The sequence below is a fragment of the Peromyscus maniculatus genome, chromosome 8, assembly GCF_049852395.1.
Source record: "Peromyscus maniculatus bairdii isolate BWxNUB_F1_BW_parent chromosome 8, HU_Pman_BW_mat_3.1, whole genome shotgun sequence".
Lineage (NCBI taxonomy): Eukaryota > Metazoa > Chordata > Mammalia > Rodentia > Cricetidae > Peromyscus > Peromyscus maniculatus.
This window is the reverse complement of record NC_134859.1, coordinates 35,719,113-35,745,866: the sequence shown is the minus strand read 5'-3', so window position 1 is coordinate 35,745,866 and position 26,754 is coordinate 35,719,113. Positions and strand designations below refer to the sequence as shown.

At 49.7% G+C, this 26,754-nt stretch overlaps 2 protein-coding genes across 4 annotated transcripts; one reads left to right on the top strand and one right to left on the bottom strand.

Annotated features, from left to right (window-relative positions):
- Window positions 1-1,591: 1,591 nt before the first annotated feature.
- On the top strand, window positions 1,592-8,112 carry Hnrnpab (heterogeneous nuclear ribonucleoprotein A/B). Of its 2 annotated transcripts, XM_076578320.1 has the most exons (8): window positions 1,596-1,773; window positions 1,861-2,107; window positions 2,880-3,048; window positions 3,859-4,017; window positions 4,171-4,302; window positions 6,303-6,411; window positions 7,096-7,236; window positions 7,507-8,112. In XM_076578320.1, the coding sequence occupies exons 2-8, from the start codon at window positions 1,884-1,886 to the stop codon at window positions 7,575-7,577; spliced, it is 1,005 nt and encodes a 334-aa protein (XP_076434435.1). In that variant the 5' UTR covers window positions 1,596-1,773; window positions 1,861-1,883; the 3' UTR covers window positions 7,578-8,112. The 2 variants fall into 2 exon arrangements, with proteins under 2 accessions (XP_076434436.1, XP_076434435.1); XM_076578321.1 differs by lacking the exon at window positions 7,096-7,236 and having other exon boundaries at window positions 1,592-1,773.
- On the bottom strand, window positions 5,878-26,543 carry Phykpl (5-phosphohydroxy-L-lysine phospho-lyase). Of its 2 annotated transcripts, none has more exons than XM_016009603.3 (13): window positions 26,424-26,543; window positions 25,687-25,805; window positions 24,546-24,705; window positions 20,096-20,170; window positions 19,467-19,554; window positions 19,274-19,390; window positions 16,969-17,051; window positions 16,514-16,739; window positions 10,622-10,776; window positions 10,291-10,380; window positions 9,348-9,478; window positions 8,385-8,453; window positions 5,878-6,097 (listed from the first exon to the last, which is right to left on the bottom strand). In XM_016009603.3, exons 1-13 carry the CDS (start codon window positions 26,480-26,482, stop codon window positions 6,069-6,071), a joined length of 1,401 nt encoding a protein of 466 aa, XP_015865089.1. In that variant the 5' UTR covers window positions 26,483-26,543; the 3' UTR covers window positions 5,878-6,068. The 2 variants fall into 2 exon arrangements, with proteins under 2 accessions (XP_015865089.1, XP_042139888.1); XM_042283954.2 differs by lacking the exon at window positions 5,878-6,097 and adding an exon at window positions 7,653-7,878.
- Window positions 26,544-26,754: the final 211 nt, after the last annotated feature.

Sequence of the window (26,754 nt, the reverse complement as noted above, 5' to 3'; positions counted from 1 at the left end):
TGAGACAGGGTTTCTCTGTGTAGCCCTGGCTGTCCTGGAACTTTCTCTGTAGACCAGGCTGGCCTCAAACTCACAGAGATCCATTTGTCTCTGCCTTCCAAGTGCTGGGATTAAAGGTATGAGCCACCACTGCCTGGCTAGACTAACACACTATGCTCACACATAATAAAATATTTTCACTGGTTGTGGTGGCTCACACCTTTAATCCCAGCACTTGGAAGGCAGAGGCACGTGGATTTGATTTAATCTCAGCACTTGGAAAGCAGACAGTGGATTTCTGTGAGTTCAAGGCCAGCCTGGTCTCTACAGAGTGAATTCCAGGATAGTCAGGGCTGTTACACAGAGAAACCGAGTCTGAAAAAAACTAAAAACAAACAAAAAAAAAAAAAAAAAAAAAGGAAAGTGAAGATTGACACTTTGACACCTACATGCAGACCCGAGCACATTTGTGCTCACACTCAAACATTTCTGTGTATGCACATATACACAGAAATCATGGGATAACTCAGGCCTTTATTTAAAGCCTTGTGGTTAAAGCTTAAAAGAGAAGTAGCCCTCTTTAACAACACCTCATACATGATTTAACAGTATTTTCCCCCAAAACAAATTGTTAGACTAGACAGGGTGGTACATGTCACCTTTTTTCCCCCGGAGACAGGGTTTCTCTGCGTAGCTTTGGAGCCTGTCCTAGATATCACTTGGTAGACCAGGCTGGCCTAGAACTCACAGTGATCCGCCTGGCTCTGCCTCCCGAGTGCTGGGATTAAAGGTGTGCGCCACCACCGTCCAGCGAAAAGACCTTATTTTTTAAAAAAAGTCTTCTAGAATAAATGAAATTAAGCCAGGCATGGTGGTGGTGCAGCATAATCCCGGCACAGAGGGGGTGAAAAAAGGAGGGTTAGGAGGTAAGGCCTGTGGGCCCTGGGTTCGGTCCTCAGCTCCGGAAAGAAAAACAAACAAACAAAACCCACTCATCGTAAAAAAAATCAATAAAAAATAAAAGCAAAACGAAACATGAATGCGATGTTAGGCATCTATCGGTGTTAAACTGAAACCGGGAACCTCACAGTCCAACGGTCACGGCGCCAGACCAACACGGACCGCACCAGCCAGCATCACTGGACGGGGGAAGAGCACCGGCCTCTCCGGACACCGAGGCTTCGGAGGAGGCCGCGCGGAAGGCCTCGGATGACCCTAGCACCCTTTATCTTGGAAGCCAAGAGTCGGCTACTTCCTCCGGGCGACCTTGGACTCAGGGGCTGCCTCCGGCTCATTATCCCCTTTTGAGGGGCCGGGGCGGTTAGTGTGGGACGGGGTGTGTGGAAGGGATGACAGACCACCACGTTTTCCCCGGCAGCAATGGGACACTGGAGGACCCTGCCGGATGACCGGAACTGTACGCGGTTCTGACTCGCGCGCGTTCTAAAATGAGGACAAAGCCCGCCCGGATCTAGAGCGCGCGCGCGGCAGCAGCCAATGAGACGCCAGGACAGTGGTGAGTGGCGGTTGGCTCCAGCCAATGGGAATGTGTCTTGTTACGAGGTGGTCCCCGGCTCCGGCATTATAAAGAGCCCCACGAGTTGGCATTGTCAGGCGGTGGCACCGCGCGGGAGGGAGCTGAGGTCTGAGCCGAGGTCTGTGTACGGCGGCGGCCGAGCCGAGCGACGCCGTCGGTGGACGCGGGCGAGTCCCCGGGGGTGCGAGCGTGAGCGCGGCCAAGCCCGCGGCGCCTTCCGCGGCGAGTAGGGCCTCGCGGCGTCATCGGCGGCCGAGGTGAGCGGCCGGGCCGCGGGCGGTGGGCGGGAGCTCGGGGAGTGCCGCGGGGCCTTGACGCGCCGCCGCCGCCGCCGCTCGTTGCAGGAGCCGCTGCGGCCTGGCCGACCATGTCGGACGCGGCTGAGGAGCAGCCCATGGAGACGACGGGCGCCACCGAGAACGGACACGAGGCCGCCCCCGAAGGCGAGGCCCCGATCGAGCCCGGCGCTGGGGCCGCGGCCCCCGCGGCCCCGGCCGCGTCTGGGGGCGGGACCACGGCCACCCCGAGCGGGAACCAGAACGGCGCCGAGGGTGATCAGATCAACGCCAGCAAGAACGAGGAGGACGCGGGGTAGGTGCGGCCGCGGGCCGCCGGGCCGCCGCCTTTGTTCCGGGGCAGCCTTTTGTTGGCGCCACGCGGCGGGGGGAGGGGCGGGTGGCCCGCCGAGCGGTGCCGGGCGCGCTCTCCGGCGGGCCCAGGCGCGGTTACGCGCACTGGAGTTTGCAGGAGTTGGCGGGGTCGACTTTTGCGGCCGCCCCGGGCTGCTCGCGCGGTGCGGAGGCTGCAGCGGGCCTCGAGGCGGGAGGCCCCGGAAGAGGAAAAGCGGTCGACCTCGACTCGGGCTGCGAGCGCTGCTGCGTCTGGGCTGCGTGGGCGGAGTTGGCGCGCGGCGGGCCCGGCCTAGCCTGCCTCGGGTCGAGAGGCGGAGTCACGGCCTGAACCCTGGGGCGCTCTCGGCCCCAGGAAACTCGAGAGTTCCTCGGGAGCGGTTCTCGGGAGGCGGGGGGCGAACGGAAAAGGAGCTCGCTTAGATTGAGGAGTGCAGGGCACGCTAATTTAAGCTTGTGATGGGTCATGGGTCACGTTTGTGACCAGGTTGGCTTTATTTTTCCCCCCCACACAATGTGTGGCTATAAAATATCGTACAGCTGCTATGAATTCCAGTTGAGTCGGGATTGCAGAGTAATAACACAGGAGGGATTAATTTGAAAGGGGGCGCCCTCGCAGACTGGCCCATGGGGCGGTCGCTTTGCAAGCCCTTGCCAGGAAAGTGTATCCGAGTCAGACTTTTGTAAAAATCACAGCCCGCTCCTAAAATTTGTGATCGTTGTCTCCCTTTCAGAAAAATGTTCGTTGGTGGTTTGAGCTGGGATACCAGCAAAAAAGATTTAAAGGATTATTTTACTAAGTTTGGAGAGGTCGTGGACTGTACAATTAAAATGGATCCCAACACTGGACGATCAAGAGGGTTTGGGTTTATCCTGTTCAAAGATTCTTCCAGTGTGGAGAAGGTAAGCTGGGTGTTTAGCAGCAGTCTATTAGGATTCTGAGCCCTAAGGAACTCATTATGTGCACTGCAGTGTTTGATGGGACAAAGAGCTTAAATTCCTGTTTTGGGGGATAGTACAGATTAAGTGGGTTATATGTGAGTGAGTGATTCTGGAGGATTACAGTTCATACATACTATTTTAAAAGCTTATTGAGTATCCCGCAGGAGGGCAGTGAGCTGGGCAGGAACTAGAGTCCCGCCTTCAGCCCTCCCTTATTGCCTTTTTTATATCCCTATGCACGGGCTTGGTGTTAAGTGTTTTACTATGGGGGTTGCAAGTCCAAGATTGCTGTGTGGATAGGTATTTCTTATATACAATTTAAAATTTTATTTTTTCGAGACAGGGTTTCTCTTTGTAGCTTTGCGCCTTTCCTGGAACTCAACTCTGTAGCGCAGGCTGGCCTCATACTCAGAGATCTGCCTGGCTCTGCCTCCTAAGTGCTGGGATTATAGTTTTAATGGGGATCTCAAAATCCTAAATCTCAGGAAAAGTGAAAGTGCATGCATTTATTTATGCAGAGTAGAGAGGATTTCAGCACTAAATTACCCTGTGTTTGTCACTTCTGCTTTAATGAAAGGAGGTGGGTCTAAAGTTGGGACTTGTGGTTAGGAAGAGGGAGTGTGGAGCATGGACAAAGGTGGTGGGGCTTGGTTTATAGGAGTTCATCTGTATGGGGAAGTTTGGAGAACATTGGATTAGGAAGTCAGTTAAGTAAGGCCCATTTTGTGTAATTGTGTTGGTTAGAACCTGATAGAATTCTGTTTTACACAGGTCTTAGACCAGAAGGAACACAGGCTGGATGGTCGTGTTATTGACCCTAAAAAAGCTATGGCTATGAAGAAGGATCCTGTGAAGAAAATATTTGTGGGAGGTTTGAACCCCGAAGCCACAGAGGAAAAGATCAGAGAATACTTTGGGCAGTTTGGGGAGGTGAGTATGGCTTGTTTCTTCCTGGTCTTTGTTGGCCTTGCCTGGCTGGAGTATTAGTAGGGTTTAACCTTTCAGTGGTCTTTTCTTAGCAGCTTTATGTGTTCTGGGGTACTAGAGGTTTAAACCTGAGCTTTGCTTATTATGTTTTCACAGATTGAAGCCATTGAGCTTCCAATAGATCCCAAGTTGAACAAAAGACGGGGTTTTGTTTTTATTACATTTAAAGAGGAAGACCCTGTGAAGAAAGTTCTGGAGAAAAAGTTTCATACTGTCAGTGGAAGCAAGGTAAGGTCTCAGAACTCGGTCTTACTTGTCTTTGGCTCTTAGAGGTATAGATTAGGTTGGGTTCCTTCTTATAAGAGCTTCCTAGGTTAGTAAGACGTTAGTGTTTGTCTACAGTACACAATGCTGATTTTTTTTTTTTTTTTTTTTTTTTTGAGACAGGGTTTCTCTGTGTAGCTTTGCACCTTTCCTGGGACTCACTTGGTAGCCCAGGCTGGCCTCAAACTCACAGAGATCCGCCTGGCTCTGCCTCCCGAGTGCTGGGATTAAAGGCGTGTACCACCACCACCCGGTGGTCTAGTTCTTTAAAGAGAAGCTGAACTGGAAACAGCTGGTTCATTGGCTAAGAGCACTGGCTCTTCAGTAAGACCCTGCTCCATTCCTAGCACCCCTGGTGGCTTACAGCCATCTGTTATAAGCCTGTAACCACAGTTCAAGGACTCTGCTCTCTGGTGGCCTCTGTACACCATACACTGTATGCACAAGCTGCATTAATAAAAACCAAAATGGGTGTAAGGAGGCAAAGGGGAAGCCAGGCTCCTGTGAATAGAACTGCTGACTATATTCTTTGGTGCTTGATTTAGTGTTAGGGATGATAGTGTACAGTCCAGGGATTATGAGATTTGCAGTGGTCTTCCAGAAGGAAGATTCTAGAGCTCAGAAATTTCCATCTGTAGTGATGTTTTTCCTGCTCCAGAGCTTCTCCCATTTGGGTGTGCTTTAGTCAGCCCTACTGTAGGCAAAAACCTAAAAAGCTCCCTGAAATCCTGGAACTGACTATAAATGTGGAGTCATGTTTAGTGGAGTGATAGATTTCAAGTTGGTTAGGAGGATAGAAGGTGTGGCTCGTGAGTTGAGCTTACTGGAGAACTGAGAGTAGCAGCCAGATAAGGTAGGGTGAGGCTCCAGGAAGTTTTAAAAGCTTGGGCTAGGGATTAAAGCAGATAGTTGGGTGGGCCATTCTTAGTTATTCCGAGGACAATGACTTATTTTTTGGTGTGCCCTAATGTGAAGAAGTAGGAAGAGCCTTTTGAGCCCTCTGTGGGAGTGAAAACTGCTGTTGGTGTCCTGCACCCCCTTTGAGATAGGATTTCTTTGTAGTCCACGCTGTCCTGGAACTCACTTTAGACCAGGCTGGCCTCAACTCACAGGCCTCCCACTGCCCAGTTTATTCAGTGTCTTTCTTTAATGCAGTAAGATAAAGTGTAAGGCATAGTGTGGTAGGAGAATAGCATGCATCTTCCCGCCCCCTTTGGAGACAGCATCTCACTGCTGTCCTGACAGGGGAGCTCCTCTGTAGAACCTGCTAGTTTCAAACTTGAAGACTTCTGCCTGCTTCTGCCTCCAAGGTAGCTGCAATTAAAGGCATGTGCCATGCCTAGCTTGATTTTACTTTTATGGTTTTTCCCAGACAGGGTTTCTGTGTGGTTTTGGTGGCTGTCCTGGAACTCACTCTGTAGACCAGGCTGGCCTTAAACTCACAGAGATCCACCTGGCTCTGTCTTCCTAGTGCTGGGATTAAAAGCTTGTGTCACCGCCTCCTGGCTTTTTTTTTTTTTTAATGGGAGTGTGTCAGGATTGTCTTTAGAAGCATACACTATTAAGTAGAAGCATTTATGTCTCCTTCAACCTTTTCAGGCATAAAAGGGAGTCTGACTGGGTCCTGGTCGATTTAGATGTGAAGCTGATCTCAACAGACCAATGCTTAGAGAGTAGGGTGGCAGGCAGTATGGCTTCCAACACAGCCTGGAGGTTGGTTTGCCGTCCTGTTAGGGTATTTGAGTAGGATGAATATCTTCTGTAAAAAGAGAAGAGTTTTAAAAAGCTTAGTATTTTCAGCCCTTGGGAATTCTGACCTTGCCCAGTATGGCTAGCTTCTCCAGTTAACCTGTTGGCATCCCTAAACTTTTGGTTTGCTGTGGCTGGAGTAGATAGAGGTCTTTGCAGCATCCCGACCGTGAGCTGTCCCACAGGACTTGACCCAGTGTCCTCTTGGCTTTTAGTGTGAAATCAAGGTTGCCCAGCCCAAAGAGGTGTATCAGCAACAGCAGTATGGCTCTGGGGGCCGAGGAAACCGCAATCGAGGGAACCGAGGCAGTGGTGGAGGTGGAGGTAAGTGGAAGCTGGATGAAGACTTTCCCTGCCTGCAAGGAGCTTTCTGTGCCTATCTTGGGATTGCCTCTTGGTGTTCTGTGTAGTAGGGGTGGGCGGGCCGGGTGTGAAGTGGGTACAGCTCAGGGATAGGAGTGGTTTTCCTGGGTGGAGGCTGTGTGCTTGTGCTGCTATGGCTCATGGCTCCATGGAATGAAAGAGCCTTCTCTTTCTCATTGTGCAGCTTGGGGGCCCCAGGCCAAGGGGGCATTTACATTGCACTGGGAGAATGATGGGGGCACAGTGGATTGTGCTTAGCTTTGTGGCTGTCCTGAGTCTTGGTACACACATACCTGTGGGCAGAAAGGCAAAGCTGTGCCAGGCGCTTAGCTCCTTCCATCCCAGGCCCCTCTAACTCCAAAGCCTGAACTGCATCTTTTTCAAGGCAAAGCTGCCAAGGGAGGGTGGAGGTGATCAGAGGGTGATTTTTGAGTGTGAGTAAGCTTCCTATACTCCCAAGTGAAGTTACTGGCCTCCTGGACTGCAAGGCTGGGCCTAGGGCCCTCTATACCAGAACAGTAGCCTCTTGGCTTCAACTTGAGTTGCCATAGTAACCCCGCCACCCAAAGGGCAGGATTTCCTCCATCCTAGCTCCTGCGTGTGCTAAATGGTCCATGGGCCCCTGTGCCCTGCTCCCCCCCACAGGTCAGAGTCAGAGTTGGAATCAGGGCTACGGCAACTACTGGAACCAGGGCTACGGCTACCAGCAGGGCTACGGGCCCGGCTATGGCGGCTACGACTACTCGCCCTATGGCTATTACGGCTACGGCCCCGGCTACGACTACAGTAAGTAGGAGAGGGAGGCCCCATCTACTTCCTCCTAGGGGAGGCAGGTCAGATAGTGCAGGGGCCGTGCAGCAGGGGCTTTGGAGTCAGACAGGCCTGGTTCAGGCACTGGAGTTTCCCCATGGAGCTCTACTCTAGTTCCTTGTGGTAAAGTGTGAGAAGCTGGTGTTGCTGTGCAGAGGTTACATTGTACATTGAGGATGTGGTAAGCGCCTGGCACGGGGTAAATGTACAGTTAAGTAGTAGCCACAACATTGTTCTTATTTCTAGGTCAGGGTAGTACAAATTACGGGAAGAGCCAGCGACGTGGTGGCCATCAGAATAACTACAAGCCATACTGAGAGGCAGCAGGAGCGGCCGACTGACGACCGCACACGCTTTGTTTGGACGCGGAGTGAACACAATTATGTACCAAATTTAACTTGGCAAACTTTTATGGCCTGTCCCATGTGCATCTTATTTAAAATTTCCCCCGGAAATCACTCTCCTGTTTACTATTCCAGAGCTCTAGTTGTAGGCAGCGTGTGGCGTCTCAGAGGCCAGAGCGGCTTTAGGGGGCTGATTTTATTATTACCAGGTTACCTTGTACTAGATTGGAGGGTCTGCTTCCTGTTGCTGCTCTGCAGCCTGGACCTGTGGACCCTGGTTGTAAAGAGTAAACTGTATCTTAGGAAACCAGTGTCACCTTTTTCACCTTTTAATTTTATATTATTTGTGTCATACATTTCCAGTAATGGAAGTGTTAATTTTACTGTACTTTTTGGTACCTTTTGGGAATCTAATGTATTGTAAGGTATTTTACACGTGTCCTGATTTTGCCACGACCTGGATATTGAAGCTATCCAAGCTTTTGAAATAAAAATTAAAAAACCCCCACGCCTGGGTGAGTGTGGGATGCTCTGTGAGACCTTGCCCAGTGTTGGAGGTGCCAAATACTCCTGGGACTAGGGTCTCCTGTAGCAGGGGTCCTTCAGCTGTTTTCCTCCCTGACCTTTTCAGTCACCATTTTGTTCCTGTAGCCTCCATATCTAGAGAATGTTTTATCACATATGCTCCAAATCCTTAGATTTTATCCCATTATCCAGCAAATGCAAGTTGTAGCATTGGGTGTAGCCTGGTGGAGGTGGGAATAAACAAGTCCCACTTACCTGGAGGGTGCTTGACCGAGTTTGGCTGGATCCTCAGTGTTTTGCAACTTCTTACTTTTTCTTCCATGTCTAGAAAAAAGACCCACAGATGACCACCGATCTACCCTACATGATTCCCCATTCTCTACCTTCAGTTTCTAGAGTGCTTGGGGTGATAAGAGATTGGGTCCACCTGTCTATACAGGATTTTGTCCCACCATTTCCCTAACACAGATGGTCCCATGTGTGAGCCCAGAGCAGTTCTTTTAGTTAAGTCTCTAATCATTGATGTTCTATACACAAAGAACCCTTAGAGCTGTGCCAGTTTGGAACATCCACTAGGAATTGGGCTTCACTGGTTAACACTTAAGTACTGGTTTTTTGTCTGCTGAGATCTGAGCTTTGTATAACAACCACCTTGGTATAGAGTCATTTACAGTTTGGTAGTTTCCTTACATAAATTGAGGGAGACCTTGGACAGCTCTTGACCTTAGTGATTTAGAGGTTATGAGGAGCATTTCATTGCAGTCAGCCATTCATTTTAGACCCTCAGCAATTCAGGGTGCCCCTAGCTTGACAGTATTTAGGGCATGCAAAAGCATGGATTTTTCCTGGAACTCGAGAGTGGGCAGGGATTAAAGGTAGGCACCACCCACTGCTGCCCAGCCTAATGTGAGGACCTTCTCCCAGGATTATCTTGAACATCATCTTGTCCTGTTCACCTACCAAATACTGGGATCACAGGTGGTTGCCACCATGCCCATCCTGCTAGTTCAAAGACTGGTTATTTTCATGTCCAGCCTAAATTCCACATTGATGCTGCCTTTTAGTGCATGTAGGTAATGGTTACAAAAGCCATGTTTTTGAGCTTTCTGACATAGGTGCATGCGGGGAGGCTCTAGCTACTGGTCTATATTTGTGGTGTTGAGGATCAAACCTAGGGCCTGATCCACGTTATCTAGATAGGGGTTCTATCAAGTGTACCGGTTAGAATGTCATCCAGCTTTGCTACTACATGTTGTGCATTGTCCAGGCTGAAGCACATTGGAGGCTTGAACTTCAGGACGTTCCTCCCAGGGCCATCAGTGCTCAGGAAAATGTAGTTCTCCTTCAGCCTGTAAGAACAAGACACTTTACAGCCTTCATTCTTGGTCCTGTAACTACCTGAAGATAAAAGTGGGATGAATTAATTGGTCCCCACCCAAGGTACACTGTCCATTGTGCTGAGTCTGACACTGTTATGTAGCTCTGGTTGTTCTGGAACTTGTGTAAGACCAGGCTGGCCTCCAGCTCAGAGTAAGCCTCTTCTTCCTGAGTGCTGGATTAAAGGTGTGCTCCACCTTTTAGTTCCACAAGGTTTTACTAAGTTGCTCAGGCTATTCTTGAATTCACCTTGTGGACCAGGTCTTAAAGGCTCTGATTATAATCCAGTTACCATATCACCATGTCTGCCCAGCTCATTACCTCTACCTAGTCCAGGTGCTGGTGGCTTGAGAGGTACAAAATGATTACAGTCTTTTTGATTCTCCAGTCTTTGTCCCAGAAAGAAAAAAGTGGGGTCAGACCCAGGGCAAAACCCAGCCCTGCTTGGGGTGACTACAATTAAGAACACTAACCTGGGTCCTGGCTTTTATATCACCTGAATTTACAATCCCCGATTCCCACTGGAGTGGATATGCTGGCTGAGGCCAGTTACTATTGTATAGGTAGGTGCACACATTTTACAATGTGAATAAAGGCACATTCAAACCCAGGGTTTTTCATGGTTGGAGTAGGTCTGGTAGAAGGGGGGGGGGGTGTCTCAGATTGGTTGCTACATGCTTTCAGCCAAGGATTAGGGCCTAGACAGCTGGAGAGGCTTAATTGCTTGAGGCTAAACGGACCCACAGTGTTTCCTATTTGGGGAAGGCAATTTAGGAGGAAATACCTGGAGACCAAGTATTCTGCCTCTTCAGTTGCTGGTGTCCTCAAGGTCTCATCTTTGATCAGATCCACACCGATAAAGAGCCCAGTGCCCCTGAAGGAGGTGACATCTTTACAGTCATGGTCCTTGCCTCCCTCTGCCCTGGCTTCAGCCACCCCCTTCACCCTGGAGAGTGATCCTGGTGTGGGCTGAAGAAAGGCTGGGGGATCTTCAGAATCCCAGTTCCTTCTAGAGAGTGGATGTAGACATTTTTATCCCAAGGTATGAAAATGGAACAGTGCTGAACCCCTAGCAGGTATTTGGTTAGTCATGTCTGTAGCGTCCAGAACCTTACCTGACATCCCCAATAATAGGATGCTTGGCTTTCTGCTGGCTGAGGTGCTCCATTAGGAAACTGCCCACATTACTGGCATGAGCCTGGAGCTGTTCTGTTTCCAAGACATCCAGGACTGCCAGCCCCACAGCACAGGACACTGGGTTGCCTCCAAACTGAACCAGGGGACAGCAATGTCAGATGCTCTGCCAAATGGACCACGATACCATGGAATTGCCACAAAAAGACAATTGGGAAGACTATAGGCCCAAAACCTTTACACTTGGGGCTGTCCTCTTCATAAACTGGTCTCTCCTGGGGGTCTTCAACCCAGGTTAGGTATAAGGTAAGCAAGAGAACTGGTCCAGCCCCTCCCCTGGCCTCTGGGCACCATGCATGCACATGGTACACAAAGATGCACAAATCTTTTGAAAAGCCAAACAAGCAGAAATGGGGATTGGCTCAGTTAAAAGTTCCTGCCTAAGCAGGGCAGTGGTGATGCACACTAATTCCAGCACTTGAGAGGCAGAGGTAGGTGGATCTCTTAAGTTTGAGGTCAGCCTGGTCCAGCTAGTTCCAGCATAGCCAAAGTTACACAGAGAAACTCTGTCTTGAAAAAGTTCCTGGCAAACTGGAAACCTTGGTTTCAGTCTTGAGCACTGAAAAATCGGGTGGTGGCGTATGTCTGTAATCAATGAGTTAGAGGAAGGAGAATCAGGTCCTCTTCAACTACATATGGAGTTAAAGGCCAGCTTGGGCTCACTGAGACCCTTTCTCCAAAAAATAAAATCTGTTGTAACTGGGGAGATGAATAGTAGCTAAGACCACTTGCCACCGTAAACATGAGGACGTGAATCCCCAGCATTGATGTAAAAGGCTGGGCAGAACTGCATGTGTCTAATCCTAGTAGAGGTGAGAGGGTGGAGGCAGGTGGTTGGCAGGAGGGAAACACTGAGCTTTCATATTCAATAAGAAACTTTCCAAATAAGAGAAAGCCTTAGAAGACAACAGCCTCTTCTGGCATTCACATGTGCATACATACCACCCAGTGAAAAACAAGACGGATTGTAAGGTAAAGTGCCTGCAGAGATCGATGATGCAGAGCCTGGGGAAAGGTGAGGGAGAGGACCCACTCCACAGTGTGGCCCTCCGACTGGTATGTGTTCTGGGGACACATGCAGCACCCCTCACATACAACACGTCTATGCAAAGTAACAAACCACAAAAGTCATAAACTCATCCCACCTGCAGGCTGAGGTGTTTGTTTGAGCCCAGGAGTTTGAAGATAGCTTCAACAGTGTGATACCCACCTCTAGTGCCAAAAAACAAACAAAACCAGAGCCTCAAACCAGTGGAAACAAGCCAACTTTCAAAAAAAAAAAAAAAATGTGACTTTACAAGACAGAGGTACAATATTTGAAAAAGCTACAAGAGTCTGATAGCTTAGAATGGATTGTATTTGTCTTTCAAGTTGTATGCTGAAATCATACTCTCATTATGATGGTATTAAGTAGGACTTGGCTGGGTGGTAGTGCCTCATGCCTTTAACCCCAGAACTTAGGCAGAGGCCAGCCTGGTCTACAGAGTGAGTTCCAGGACAGCCATGGCTACTCAGAAACCCTGTCCTGGTGGGGAAAAAAGGACTGGTGGCCAACACCTTTATGTCAGTAACACCCAGGAAGCAAAAGCAGGTGGATCTCCTGAGTTTGAGGCCAGCCTGGTCTACATATTCCTGGCCAACCAGGGCTGTGTCGTGAGACCATTTTCAAAAATGTGTGTGCAGGTGCATGTCCACATGGGTACAGAGGTCAACCTAACCTTGGATGTGGTGGATGTTCTTCGGAGACATCCATCTTGTTTTTTGGAAATCTCTCATTAGGCTCTGGAACAGACCAATTAGACTCTCCTGGCTGTCCAGCAAGCCCAGGAATCCAGTCTCTGCCCCCTAGCTCTGATGTTACAGGCCTGTGCCACTAAGCCTAGTCTTTTATGTAGGTTCTGGAGATTGGACTCGGGCCTCATGTTTGCAGGGCAAACTATATTATGGACTTATCCATAATATTCCATATTATGGAATTACTTGTCAGGTCCTTATTTTTTTTTTATATATATTTTTTTTTTAATTGTGTGGGAGGAGGACAAGACACAACCTAAGGGATATAGCTTAGTGGCAAAGTATTTGGCCTCGAGCACTGACCTGATGTATAAAGATGTCTTTTTTTGTGGTGCTGGGATCAAACCAAGGGCCTTGTACCTGCTAAACATGTGCTTTACCACGAGCTACACTTCCAGCCCACAAACATCACTGTAGACAGATAAATATAAACATTCTCATATACTGGGCAAAATGCTTAATGCCCTATATGTATTCAACTGTATTGCAAGTCTTTCTCACCCAGGATGATTATGATAATATTATTATTATTACTGGTTTTTTGAGTCAGTGTTTTTTCTGTGAAACAGTCCTGGCTGTCCTGGAACTTTAGACCAGGCTGGCCTCTGCCTCCTGAGTGCTGAGTTTAAAGGTCTGTGCTACCACTGCCTAGCATACCCAGGATATTAAGTCAGCTATTTTTACATAGGGTTTTGTTTTTGTTTTTTGAGGTTCAGCAGTCTTTCCTAAGTATAAGCAACAACCATTAAAAAAAAAAAAACTAGACAAATTGGATCATCTAAAATGTATTTTTTACTTTTATTTTTTGAGGTAGGGCTTCACTATGTAGTGTAGACATAGCTGACCTATAACTCACTATTATGTAGACCAGGCTGGCCTCAAATTCAGCAGTCCATTTACCTCTGCCTTGCCTAGTTTCATATAAAACGGTAAAAATTTTCAGGCTAGTGAGATGACCAGAGAGCTCAGTAGGTAAGAGCCAGATGTACAAGTCTGGTGACCTGAGCTTGATCCCTAGAATCCAGGTACCAAGTAGCACAGAGGTGCACGCCTCTAATCCCAGAACTTGGGAGGCAGAAGCAGGAGGATCTGAGTTAATTTGAAGCTAGCCTCATCTCCAGAGTGAGATCCATCTCAAGACCAAAACAGAGATGATCGATAATTTATGTTTTCGTGGTTTCTCATAAATATATAAAGGAGGTGAAGACTGCTGCCAACTGGATGAATATATTCACAGAATAAATACACTGTTGGCAGGACACTAAGCTCAACCTAGATATGTGTGCTTGCATGGGTATCTCACACAAACACACAAGACACATGCATATACATAGGAATTTCCACAAGCACTACCAACTAAAGAGTAGAAAAGACACAACCTAGCATTTCACAGAAGAGGGAACACACGGATAGGAAGCAGAGAGGACTGGGGAAGAGGCTCAGCAGGTGAAGGGTCTTATCTGCAAGCGTGAAGCCGAGAGTCTGATCTCTGGGACTCACTGGGGAAGGAGAGAACTGACTCTTGCAAGATGTCCTCTTTTGTGTGCACACAACAAAGTACATGAAAATCTACGAAAACTCCTGGTAAAATTTTAAGTGTTGATAAGAAGTGGAGCATGGACGTGAACTGTAATCCTGGCACTCAGCTGGCACAGGATGATTGCCATCAGTTTCAAGGCCCATGGATTATATATTCAGTACCAGGCCAGCTAGGGCTTTTCACAGTAAGACCTTCTCACAAAACATCAAACCCCAAACAATATACTACTGGTTAGCTATTTTGACCTGTGAAGTACTTTGGAAAACATTTCATTATCTTTTAAAATTGAGTATGGACACACCCTCTGGCCCTGCAATTCCATGTCTGGGTTAATTTGTAACTGATCTTTCTGCACATGGAGAACAGACTGTTAAGAATTTCCATAGTTGTACTGTTCATAAGAAACGGAACAGCCTCAGAGCATGTCAGTAGGCATGGATGGGTCAAGTGTGGATGTTATAAAGCAGGGAAACAATCGAGTGACTATAGATGGTTCTTGGTAATACAATGTCAGGTGAAAAATACAAAATCCTTAGACTTCATGGGCATTATGAGAGAGTTCAGTAAAAACAGCGCAGCCAAGCAGTGGTGGCACATGCGCACGCCTTTAATCCCAGCACTCGGGAGGCAGAGCCAGGGGGATTTTTGTGAGTTGGAGGCCAGCCTGGTCTACAGAGTGAGATCCAGGACAGGCTCCAAAACTACACAGAGAAACCCTGTCGGGGAAAAAAAAAAAACCACCAAAACCAAACAAAAAAAAACCCCAAAGAGCTACTAGAATAAAGAACATGTCTGAGGTGACAGCTTCTCTCGGGCTCACTAATCAAACCGAGCTGGTGAGGTGGCTCAGCAGGTTAAGGTACTTGTGGTCAAACCTGGTGGACTGAATTAGATTGCCAGAACTCCTGATGGAAGGAGCAAATGACCTCCACACGCCAGTAGCTGCATATGCACTCATACACAAATAAATAAATGTAAAAATCTTAACAAAAATGGGCAAGTAGCCAGCTAACTAGAGGAGGGCTATACAGAGAGAAGGCTGAATTTAGCTTATGCACTTATGCCAGGGTCAGGCCCCACTGGGTCATCAGCCTTCCAGGTAACAACCCTCCCTCCACAACTGGCTAGCTACTGCGCAGCTACAGACTTTGCTCTTGACTTCTCTGTCTCCATTACCTGTCCCCCAGCCCTGTGTCTACTTCCTGCCTGGGATGTCCCTTCTATTCTCACAGCAGACCATGGTATTCTGTGTCCACTAAGCTAGGCTCTCCAGTGTCACAGTCAGGTCTAGGAGTGTTTCTTGCCCTGACATCAAGCCCACCCAGGGCAGAGGCTGTTTGTCACTCGGGCAGAGTCAAGTCTGCCGAAAGCACCAGGGCAGATGCCATTTCCCTTGCTCAGACTGACCCTCATTGCCTATCTGACACCTTGCCAAATGCTGACTTCCTTAAAAGTTCAAATCGCTTCTTGTGGAAATAATGGTGAGTCCACAAGTCCGTTCCTGCCCCTGGCCAGATCCAGTCTCCTGACTCCATCTTTTTCTCTACACTGATGGCCAGAGATTTTTCCAAAGGGTACTTTAGAGAGCTCATCTCGCTGAAGGAAACCCTTCCTTGGGAGTCAGAGGCATCGCTCAGTGGCACAGCATTTGCATAGCACTAATAGGCCTGCATTTGATCACCAGCGCTTTGAAACGAAAGACAAAAAAGCCGAGCCAAGCAACACACCCCCTGCATAGTTTGCCATGCTCGGGAACATAGACTGTTTCTGTGATGGCAGGAGGCTCTGGCTGAGGACCCAGCCTGTTCCCACCCTGCATCTGCAGTCTCAGAGCTACCAAGCTGGCTGCCTGTGAGCTTCAGTTAGGGAAAAACCTTGGCCTGTGCTCCAAGGACAGGGAACCATCCTTCCTCCACGACATGATGTGGACCTCCTGTCTCCAAGCTGACCAAGACACTCACTCCTCTCAGGTTCTTCAGCTTTCTGACTCCAGCATCTGCCACAGGTAGGCAGCTTCTGCTGGAAGGGAAGGGGGCTCTTGCACTCTGTGTTTTATACAATCTTTTCTGTGACAGCATTTATACTGATTTTGAAAGATGTTTTACAGTACTAAAAAAGAATCTGATGTGGGCCAGGTGAGGCAGCACACACACACCTTTGACATCAGTACTTGAGAGGCAGAAGCAGGTGGATCTCTAGAGTTTGAGGCCAGCTTGGTCTACAGAGTGAGTTCTAGGCTAGTCAGGGCTACACAGTGAGTCTCTGTCTCTCAGACACACACACACACACACACACACACACACACACACACACACACACACACACACACACACACACTAAACAAAAACCTGATGTGTAGCTTCCTGGAGGATGGCTTTTTAGAAATCTGTGTGCTGGGCACAGTGAAAGCCCTGAAGCCTTCACTGACTAAGGACGTGGTGACCAAGTGACAGTTAACATTGTCCTCAGCTTTACTCACCGTGTTGAAGTATTCGACACCAGTGGCTTCAAATGCCCTTGACACGGCTTGGGTAGTGGCCACGCAGGCAACAGGGTGACCATTGCCGATGCACTTGCCCATGGTGACAATGTCAGGGACAAAGTTTTTCCCCTCCAGCTGGAAGGCCCAAAAGTGCTTGCCAACTCGGCCAAAACCCACCTGGATCTCATCGGCGACAAAGAGCCCTCCAGCCCTGCGAATGTGCCTGTGGAGGGAGATGGCAGACAGGGCTATGGTGAGAGACTGGAAAGGCCTGGGGTGTTGAATCTTCCATTTGGGCAAATGGCTGGCCTTCTCTGGGCCATTATTTCTTTAAGGGTGTTGTTTCAGAAACTGCAGGCAGGCTATAGTTGGAATTTGGAATAGATCTCGGGAAACCCAATTAAAAATTAAAAGCTTGCCCTCCCTTGGGCAGAGCCTGCCCCTCTACTCACTCTGCCACCTGGGAGAAGTAGCCAGCAGGGGGGATGATCTGCCCACCCACACTGGGCAGGGACTCGGCGAAGAAGGCTGCGATCTGCGGATGAGACAGGAGTTCGGTGTGCCTTGCTAATACAGGCACGCCCCTTCCTTTGGATGCTGGGTCACATCTGAGGGTGACTCGCCCCTTGACGCCTCCATCCTCTTGTACTGCACCAGTCAACTAAATTCACTTACACATCCTCCCGCCTCCTAAACCTTTTCTTCCCAGTCCCCATGTGGTGACCAGCAACAGGCTCACCTCCCTTAGAACAAAAATGTGGCTTCATCTTTATACCTTCCTTTAATGTGTCTTGCTGACACCAGTGTCTCATGGCTGTCACATCTGAGTCCACTTCTTGTCCCCAGCTACTGCAGATGCAGTTTTATGGGATACCTCTTCCTGTCTCTCATATTGCCCTTGGGAGGATGCTTCAACACAGACACTAAGGTCATCTCTGTCCTTCTTAAAACTCTTCATCCAAGCATGTTTTCCCCACTGTGTTCCCACTTAGAGCTGCTTTGGAGGGCTCATGGGACTACTGATGGAGTGGGAAGTTAGTTTATCTATCTATCTATCTATCTATCTATCTATCTATCTATCTATCTATCTATCTATCTATCTATCTATCTATCTATCTATGATCTATCTATCTGCCTACCTATATCTAGCTAGCTATTGGTCTCTCTCTCTTTTTTTTTTAAGATTTACTTATTCATTATGTATACAGTGTTCTGCCTGCATGACAGAAGAGGGCACCAGATCTCATTATGGATGGCTGTGAGCCACCATATGGTTGCTGGGAATTGAACTCAGGACCTCTGGAAGAGCAGTCAGTGCTCTTAACCTTGCCCGCTATTGGTTTCTTGAGGCAGGGTTTGTCTGTGTAGCCATGGCAGTCCTAGAATGGACTCTAGACCCTCAAACTCAGAGATCTGCCCACCTCTGCCTCAAGTGCTGGGATTAAAGGCGTGTGCCACCACGCCCAATACCACTGGTTCTTTGGAAGTGTTTGTGGAGCATTGGAGCCCCTCTGATGGTTCTGCTAACCTCTCTGGCACCACATCCTCCCCTTCTTTTCTAAGGACTTTTTTTGCTGGGTACTCCTTTAGTCTTAGAGAGCCCACCTGCTAGCACCATGGGCCTTGTTCTCCCAGGGTATACACTCCTGTCTGCCTCTCCACAGAATCCCATTGACTGCCCTGGGAAGGCAGCCTCATGGTCCCTGTCTCTAGACTGCCCTAGGGAAACATATCTGGCATGCAACTCAAGACAGAGAACAGCCTAGTCCTCCGGTATCCTGCCTACTTGTCTAGGTCCATCTGACAACCTGCTCTACCTGGCCCCAGTCACATGGTTCTCATCTGTGTGCAGGTTCCTGTTCAGGAAGCTCTTCCTTTCCTGCCTCCTGCCTTCCCTGGAATGGCTAAATCTTACCTTTAACTACATAACTCCATAGTAACCTCCTCAAAGGAGCCTCCTTAGATCTACACTGCTCCAGCCTGGGTGCTGGGGTCCATACTCTCCAGTATATTAAAACTAGGCTGGACATTAACGAGCCTTATCGCCTCTCCACACTTGATTCTCAAATCAAAACCAGGGTCTTCTTCTGCTCTTTGGTTCAGTACTGGAATTGAGTCCAGGATGTCTCATACACATATCTAGGCAAGCTCTCTGACATTGAGCTACATTCTCACCACACCCCCACCCTCCTTTTCTTTGAGATGAGGAACCAGTTCCAGCCCTGATTGGCCTAGAACTCCCTATATAGACTACACTGGCCACAAACACAAATAGATCTGACTCTGCCTCTTGAGAGCTGGGATTGAAGGTGCTGCTACTACACCAGGCTTCCCACTCTTTTTTTTTTTTTTTAACTTTAAAAAAAAAAAATTCCAGGGCTGGACAGATGGCTCAGTGGTGGTTGCTCTTCTAGAGGTCCTGAGTTCAATCCTCAGCACCCACATGGTGACTCACAGCCATCTATAACTCTAGTTCCTGGGGATCCAACATTCTCTTTTAACCCCCAGGGGCACTGCACACACACATGGCAGACAGATATACATGTAAGCAAAACACCCATACACACAAAATACTAAAATGATTTTAAAAAATTAAAATGATTTTTGTATAGAGTTTACTAAGTTGCTCAGGTTGGTCTTGATGGATAGTCCAGGTAGCTAGAATAACGCCTGTGCCACCAGGCCTGGGCTCATTCTACTCTCCAACTGTCTGGGCTCTCAGCATCTGTCCAGAGGATTTGACATGGGTGTGGTTACCTTCCTGCCCTTCTCCTGTGCGGTGTGGATCACATGCTTCACCTCACTGGCATAGGCCTCTGCTGGATTGGGGTGGTCTTCTCGATAAGGGCCCCGGTAGGTGTCTGGGAGAGGAGCCTGTAGGGAGAGACACTGCCATGTCAGCTAGGTTTGGGGGTGGAGACTGACCTGTTGCCGATGTAGGTGTGCATACCACATGGACCCATTCCTTCTGGCCATCCAGGTCCCGGAACTTGTAGGGACTGATGTCGATCAAGGAGCTCAGGTGACCGTGGTAAGCACTGGGGAGAAGGAGGACGTGGGCTTAGGCCCTGGTGGTGTTCATTCCCTGGATCAGCCCGAACCACTGTCTACCACTTTTGAAGACAAAACATAGGGGAGGGCAATCTTTCTTACTCAGGTACTGAGTCCTTGAGCTGGGGACGAGGACAGGCTTGAGTGGATTCCTGCAAGGCCACTTACTGGCATGCCACAATTCTAGTCACCTGACCACTCTGGGTTCAGTTTTCCCTTCTGTAAAGTGGGGGCACAGGGTTACAATACATTTTAAATCTTAACTGGTCTCTAATGGCCTTTGGTCTCTAGTGCAGTCAACTGAATCTCCAAATGCTGTGGGGATGATTTCACTCCCCAGCTGCTGTTCTCTCAGAAAGGTGGACTGAAGACCTCCAGGGAAGTGTCACTGGGGTCTGGTTTTTCATGTCACACTGGATTCCAGTGGCCCTTTATCTGCCTCTTCTCTGCTTAAGGCCCCAAAGTCAGAACCCTTACAGGCCTGTGGAGCCCAGGCTCTGGAGAAGCAGGGTCGTGAGTTGTACTTACTGGTCCAATACCACCACATCCTGGTGTCCTGTGTACTGGCGAGCCAGTCTCAAGGCCAGGTCGTTGGCTTCTGACCTGTGACAGAAAATACGGGTATTACTTGGAACACCACCCAAGCGCTTCCCATGGAGAAGGCTCCTTCCATCCTTGAGAGCATCTCAGGACACCATTCCCTTGGCAGCATCTAGTACCGTCTGTGTATCAGGAGCAGGGCAGAAACAGGAGGTGCCCTTTTAAAACTTACATTATGGTGCATCTGTTTTGTTTTTTTGAGAGACAGGGTTTCTCTGTATAATAGCCCTGGCTGTCCTGGAACTCAGTCTGTAACTCTGTAGAGTAATAGGCTGGCCTCGAACTATGACTTGAACTGCCTCTGCCTCCTGAGTGCTGAGATTAAAGGCATGTGCCATCATTGCCCAGCTTTGATCTATCTCGAAAGCCAAACAATGAAAGCAGAGTGATCATTTCTGTAAGTGTCAACACTGGGCACAGGGTGCTGAAGAAAGCCTATATGAGGAGGCTCCATGTAAGTAAGGGTGTTATGGGGTAAAATGTGTTCTCCTAAACTACATTGAAGCCCTAACTCCCAGTACCTCAGAATGAATTGCATGTGGCCTCATGTGGAGATGAGGCCTTTAAGCAGGTTAGTTAAAAGGAGGACTTGGGGCAACCCCAGCCCAATCTGATTGATGTCCATATGAGAAATGGTGTGGATTCACAGAGATACCAGGGACATTTGCACAGACCCTGTGAGGTGGATTCACAGATACCAGGGACATTTGCACAGACCCTGTGAGGTGGATTCACAGATACCAGGGACATTTGCACAGACCCTGTGAGGTGGATTCACAGAGATACCAGGGACATTTGCACAGACCCTGTGGGGTGGATTCACAGAGATACCAGGGACATTTGCACGGACTCTGTGAGGTGGATTCACAGAGATACCAGGGACATTTGCACAGACCCTGTGAGGTGGATTCACAGAGATACCAGGGACATTTGCACAGACCCTGTGAGGTGGATTCACAGAGCTATCAGAGGCGTTTGCACAGACCCTGTGAGGTGAGTGGGAGGGTAGTCATGTGCTAGGGAAGGAGCCAGGCCTCAGAGGACACGGACCCTGCTGACACAATGGTCTTAGACTTTTAGCCTCTAGAACTTTTGAGAAAGTAACATTATTTTTACTTTCTTTTTGAGATAGGATCTCTCTCCATAACCCTGGCTGTCCTGGAGCTCACCGTGTGGCTTCAAACTCACAGAGATTCCCCTGCCACTGCCTCTCAAGTGCTGGGCCATGTGTGGCCTGAGAAAATACATTTCTGTTGCTTAACCTCCAAGTCTGTAACCTTTTGTTATGGTTACCTTAGCCACAGTGGGGTCAGTGATACATCTACAAAGAGGGAATGCTTGCCATAAATCCTGAGGAAGATTCTAGGACTCTGGAACAGCACTACAGGCCTTGTTCTGTGGGGTATACTCAGGCAACAGAGGGAAGGAAGCCAGGCCAAGGAAGCTGGGGCAGAGAAGTGGAGAGATGTGCAGGGCCGTGTTCTCAGGACTGAGGAGGAGCCTGGCTATCTCTTCAGCAGCATGCAAAGACAAAGAGACTATGAAGCAAAGAAAGGGCGTGACTCTGGTCTCATTTTAGGAGGCAGCCTCTGGGTGTTTCTAAAGGGAATGAGGTGAGAGTGAGGAAGCCCTGCAGGCTGCCTGGGTGAGAGCCATGAGGATGAGCTAAGAGAGATGACTCTGGGTCATCTGCATGTGGGGTTTCTTCCAAGCACACACAGGTGGCCCATGCCTTTACTCCCAGCACTTGAGAGGCAGAGGCAAGTAGATCTGAGTTTGAGGCCAGCCTGGTCTGCAGAGTGAGTTCCAGGACAACCAGGGCTGTTACATGGAGAAATCCTGTCTTGAAAAACCAAACCAAACCAAACCAAACAAAACAATACAAAAACCCAAAAAACAGCCGGGCGGCGGCGGCGTGCACGCCTTTAATCCCAGCACTCAGGAGGCAGAGCCAGGCGGATCTCTGTGAGTTCGAGGCCAGCCTGGTCTACAGAGCGAGATCCAGCATAGGCACCAAAACTACACAAAGAAATCCTGTCTTGAAAAACAAAACAAAACAAAAAACAAACAAAACCCCAAACAGCAAAAACAACAGCAACTCCCCCAAACCCAAAACAAAACAAAACAAAACAAAACACAACCAACCAAAAAAGAAAACAACAAAAACAACATCAAAAGAAGAAAAAAACAAGCACAAAACGAAAAACCATACAAAACCCCAGGTCCCCTGGAAAATCAGCCATTGTTCTTAACTGCTGAGCCATTTCTCCAGCTCCAACACCTGGGTTTGTGAAACAGATTTTCTAGTCACCAGCGCATGGATGACTTTTTTGTTGTTGTTTTGAAACAGGGTTTCTCTGTGTAACAGCCCTGGCTGTTCTGGATCTCGCTTTGTAGACCAGGCAGGCCTCACAGAGATCTGCCTGCCTCTACCTCCTGAGGGCTAGGATTAAAGGAGTGCACCACCACACCCAGCTCATGGAATTTAAAATTCCAAGCAGATAGATGAAATCACAGAGGGGGAAAAAAAGGATGGGACTTGCCTGACTGAACAGAGGAGGAGTGGGGCCAGCAGCTGGTAGACACCAGAGCCTGGAAGCAAGAGGAAAAAGCCTTTCTAGGGAGAATGACAGCCGTCAAACTGCCGAGAAACAGGTAAGGGGAGTAGAGTGGCCACAGGACTTGGTAGCATAAAGTCACTGGAATCCACACAGAAGAACTTGGTGGGCCCGGCAGTGTTGGCACACGCCTTTAATCCCAGCACTTGGGCGGATCCCTGTGAGTTCGAGGCCAGCCTGGTCTACAAAGTGAGTTCTAGGAAAGGCACAAAACTACACAGAGAAACCCTGTCTCCAAAAACAAAACAAAACAAACAAAAAAAAAAAGAACTTGGGGGAGGGCAACACCAGGAACTGCCTCCCCTGTGCCCATCTCCCTTTTCTTTACAGAGGGGTCCCAGTTTGGCTCTTCCAGCTCCTAACCAGCTCCCCACTTCCTCCCCTCCCCCACCTCTTAATACTGTGGTACTAGGGATGGAAAAGCCTTGTGCACACTGGGTAAGCACTCTACCAAGTCCCTGCAGCTTCTTACCTGTGAAATGAAGATAGTAAATTCTGCTAGATTTTTCAGGAGACTGAAGCCTGTAAGGGGCCATGGCACAGCCTGTGGCTGCTCCTATAACCCAAATGCTATCTGTTGGAATGTTCTTTAGATATGTGGTGATCACCTTCCTGATTCTGTCATCGCTGCCACTCCCAGTGCAAGGGCCCAACACTAGCCTCTCTTCATCTCTCCATCATGATAGCATCACTTGCCTGATTAGAACCCTTCATGGGGGGCGTGGCTGGGGAGATGCTCAGCTGTTAAGAGCATCAGCTGCTCTCGTAGAGGACCTGTTTTCAGCCCCCACATGTAAGCTCACAGCTGTCTGTACCGCGGTTCTGGGAGATCTGAAACCACTTCACAGCCTCAGACACGTACACCGTGTATAGACATGTGCAGGCAAATATATTAAAAACATCAAACACACATATTAAAACAAACATCGCCGGGCGGTGGTGGCGCACGCCTTTAATCCCAGCACTCGGGAGGCAGAGCCAGGAGGATCTCTGTGAGTTCGAGACCAGCCTGGGCTACAGAGTGAGTTCTAGGACAGGTTCCAAAGCTACACAGAGAAACCCTGTCTTGAAAAACAAAAAACAAACAAACAAACATCAAAAACACTACCACCACCAGAAAAAAACAAACCAACCCTCACCCCAAGTCCCTATAGCTTTCTAGAGGTCTTAAGAGAAAAAAGCACCTTCCCCCACTTGGTTAAGGGACCACTCACTCTTTCCTCTTTTGGGTCACCAAGCATGCCTTGCCCCTTCTTGTTACAGGGCCTTTGCCCAGGCTGTGCCAGGGTGGTGACCAACCTTGACAAGAATACTTCGGGGGCGGGGGAGGGGCAGCCTCCTCCCTTAGCTACCACCTCAGGAGCTCTTAGCATCTACACAGGGGCACAGTCAAGTCAGGTCCCTGGCTGCTTCTGGGCCCCATTACTCTGTGTTCTTGCTCCAGAAAAGGCCCCTTCCCTAATGTCACTTTCTCTGAAGAACCATTTGATGCCCCATAAGCCTGCTGAGCCACACCTGAGGGCGGAATCAGTGAGGAAGAACTAAAGAAATCCGTGACCTCACTAAGCCTCAGTGTGCCTGGAGGGGGGACGATGGTGTCCTCTCCAGATGAAGGACCTGGAGCCCACAGGAAAAGCTCCAGAGCCTCTGCCTGCGGTGGGCCCCACGGCCCCAGGCAGCTTTACTATGCTGCACCCACCCGGGTGACTTTCTTCTTGGGATTTGTCTTCAGCAGGGCATGCTGGCCTCGGTTCACTTACCCAGAATTCAGGAAATAAAACACGGAGAGCGCCTCCGGCAGGGTCTCCGACAGCCTCTGGGCATAGTCCACGATGTTGTCGTGCAGGTATCGGCTGTTGGTGTTGAGCACCAGGTTCTGCTCATGTGCGGCCTGGACCACGACAGGGTGGCAGTGCCCGACTGCAAGAGGTCACCTCCATCACATGGGCGACCCCGCTCAGCCAGCCCCACCAGATCCCCCCTCAGCTCCATCTGCAGACCCCTCCAGGGGGGGTGAAGTTAATGAAGACAAGGTGGGAAGAGGGGCGTGGCCTGGGGGAGCAGAGATGATGTTCCGGAATGGAAGTTCTGGGAGAGATTCCAGCAGAAGGAAAAGATGGTCCTGCAGAAACACTATCTAGAAAAACCAATGTCTTTAGAGAGCTATCTGGAGACCTTCGGCTGGAGGGGAATGGTCAGAGGGTCAGGGGTAGGAACAGAGAGCAGAGTTAGTGAGCGCTTATCAAAGCAGTTTAACAGTATTAACACAGTTATCCAAAACACCTGAGTCAAGCTACGTGCATTGCTAGTTGAGTTTTGTCTATTGGCCAATGAACAACAAGGCTCTGAGGACTAAGTAACACCCCCCCACCCCACCCCCAGACAGGGTCTCTCTGTGAAGCCCTGATTGTCTTAAAACTTGCTATGCAGACCAGGCTGGCCTTGAACTCACAGAGATCCACCTGCCTCTGTTGCTTGAGTGCTGGCAGAGTCCTGGATTGTAACCTTTATCTTCTTCCAATGTGCCTTCTAACGCACAGCCTTCCTTTCCTCCTCAGCTCTGGTGGCCCCAGTTGGTTGAATTCAGTCTCCTATAGTCCCCCCACAACAGTCCATGGGGCTGAAGGCCTGCTGTCATGACCCTGCACAGGGCCAAGGTCATGCTACATTGGTGGGCATGACTGGCAGGCTACATGTCCAGCTTGCTGTGCGTTCCAAGTGGAACTTGGACCCTAACACCTGAACCACTAACTCCGGCCTGGTTTAGCCTTTTCAGGCTCCTTCACGAAGATTGGGGGACGCTCTGCCCACGGATGGTGTTCTGTTCAACCCAGGCTGCCAATCAGATGTACAGCCTCTGCCTCCTCTCCTGCCCCACCAAGGGCAAGGCGTCATACTGACCATGAGCCACGTTATTGATACAGTCCAGGAACTCTCGCCCTTGCTCATCGTACAGGTACTGCCCTTGGCCTCGGATAATCTTAACAGGATCTTCAGGAAAAAAGAGTCTGCAGGAAGAGCTGTGGGGAAGGCAAAGAACGACGGATAGCCTCGTCTAAAGACCGGAGTGAGCGGGAGACTACGCTGATCACAGCCTTCCTCACTCCTTCCCAGTTTCTGGAAAGGACAAAAGCTTGCCTCCTCATCCTATGAGGAGGGGCAGGACAGGGCAGAAAGTTGCGGAGACAAAATTGTTTAAGCCTCGGTGGCCCTCTCAATTTTCCTTGCACATAACATCAGTTCCTCTAGTCCTGGTGAAAGATGCTTTCGGGGAGCTGCTCGAAGAAATGCCCCATGCTAGGAGCAGGATCTTAGCCCGGATCTCAGGGGCCCTACTGCCCCTGGCTGGGGTGGGTGGCTAGCTCCAGCCACTGCCTCCTCTCCACGTGGAACCGAGGGTCCCTCTCACAGGCTAGGAGCAGACTTCCTCTAACCCTGCCTGTGACACGACTGCCCACCCCGGGCGAGGCCCAGCTCCTCTCGCAGGCAGCTGCCCGGGGCAAAGCCCGCACCCCGGGGCAGGGGACGTCCCGGAGCCGCGGGGTGGCCCACGGCCGCTTCTAAAAAGCTGAGAGAGGCGGGGAAGCCAGGGACTCGGGGCGGGCGCTGTGCGCGCCTCCCAAGCCCGCACCCGGTACCTGAGCAGCCGGCGCCTCAGGTCCAGAGTGGCCGCCTTGGCGCGCGAATCCGCGGCCATCTCGCCACGCTGCCAGGCAGGGCCCAGACACTGTGCGCTTGGCCCCGCCTCCGCCGCTACGTTAGCCCCGCCCCTGCCAGTACGTTAGCCCCGCCTCCGCCGGCTACGTTAGCCCCGCCTCCGCGTTAGCCCCGCCTCCGCCGGCTACGTTGGTTTTGGTCGGGGCTTCAATCCTGGCCCCGCTCCCGGGGGCGGCCTTCCTGGCATTCAATTATTTAAGCAACCCCCGAGCAAACTGGTTTGTGATTCACGCCGCCGCACGCGGATGCTCT

Coding starts and splice junctions, on each gene's coding strand:
- Hnrnpab (XM_076578320.1), top strand. CDS start 1,884: ATGTCGGACGCGGCTGAGGAGCAGCCCATGGAGACGACGGGCGCCACC. Junction 4,018..4,170: donor ACTTTGGGCAGTTTGGGGAG/GTGAGTATGGCT, acceptor ATGTTTTCACAG/ATTGAAGCCATTGAGCTTCC. Junction 4,303..6,302: donor ATACTGTCAGTGGAAGCAAG/GTAAGGTCTCAG, acceptor CTTGGCTTTTAG/TGTGAAATCAAGGTTGCCCA.
- Phykpl (XM_042283954.2), bottom strand. CDS start 26,482: ATGGCCGCGGATTCGCGCGCCAAGGCGGCCACTCTGGACCTGAGGCGC. Junction 19,555..20,095: donor GATGTGGTGGTATTGGACCA/GTAAGTACAACT, acceptor CCTTCTCCCCAG/TGCTTACCACGGTCACCTGA. Junction 9,479..10,290: donor GCAGAATACTTGGTCTCCAG/GTATTTCCTCCT, acceptor TTGTTCTTACAG/GCTGAAGGAGAACTACATTT.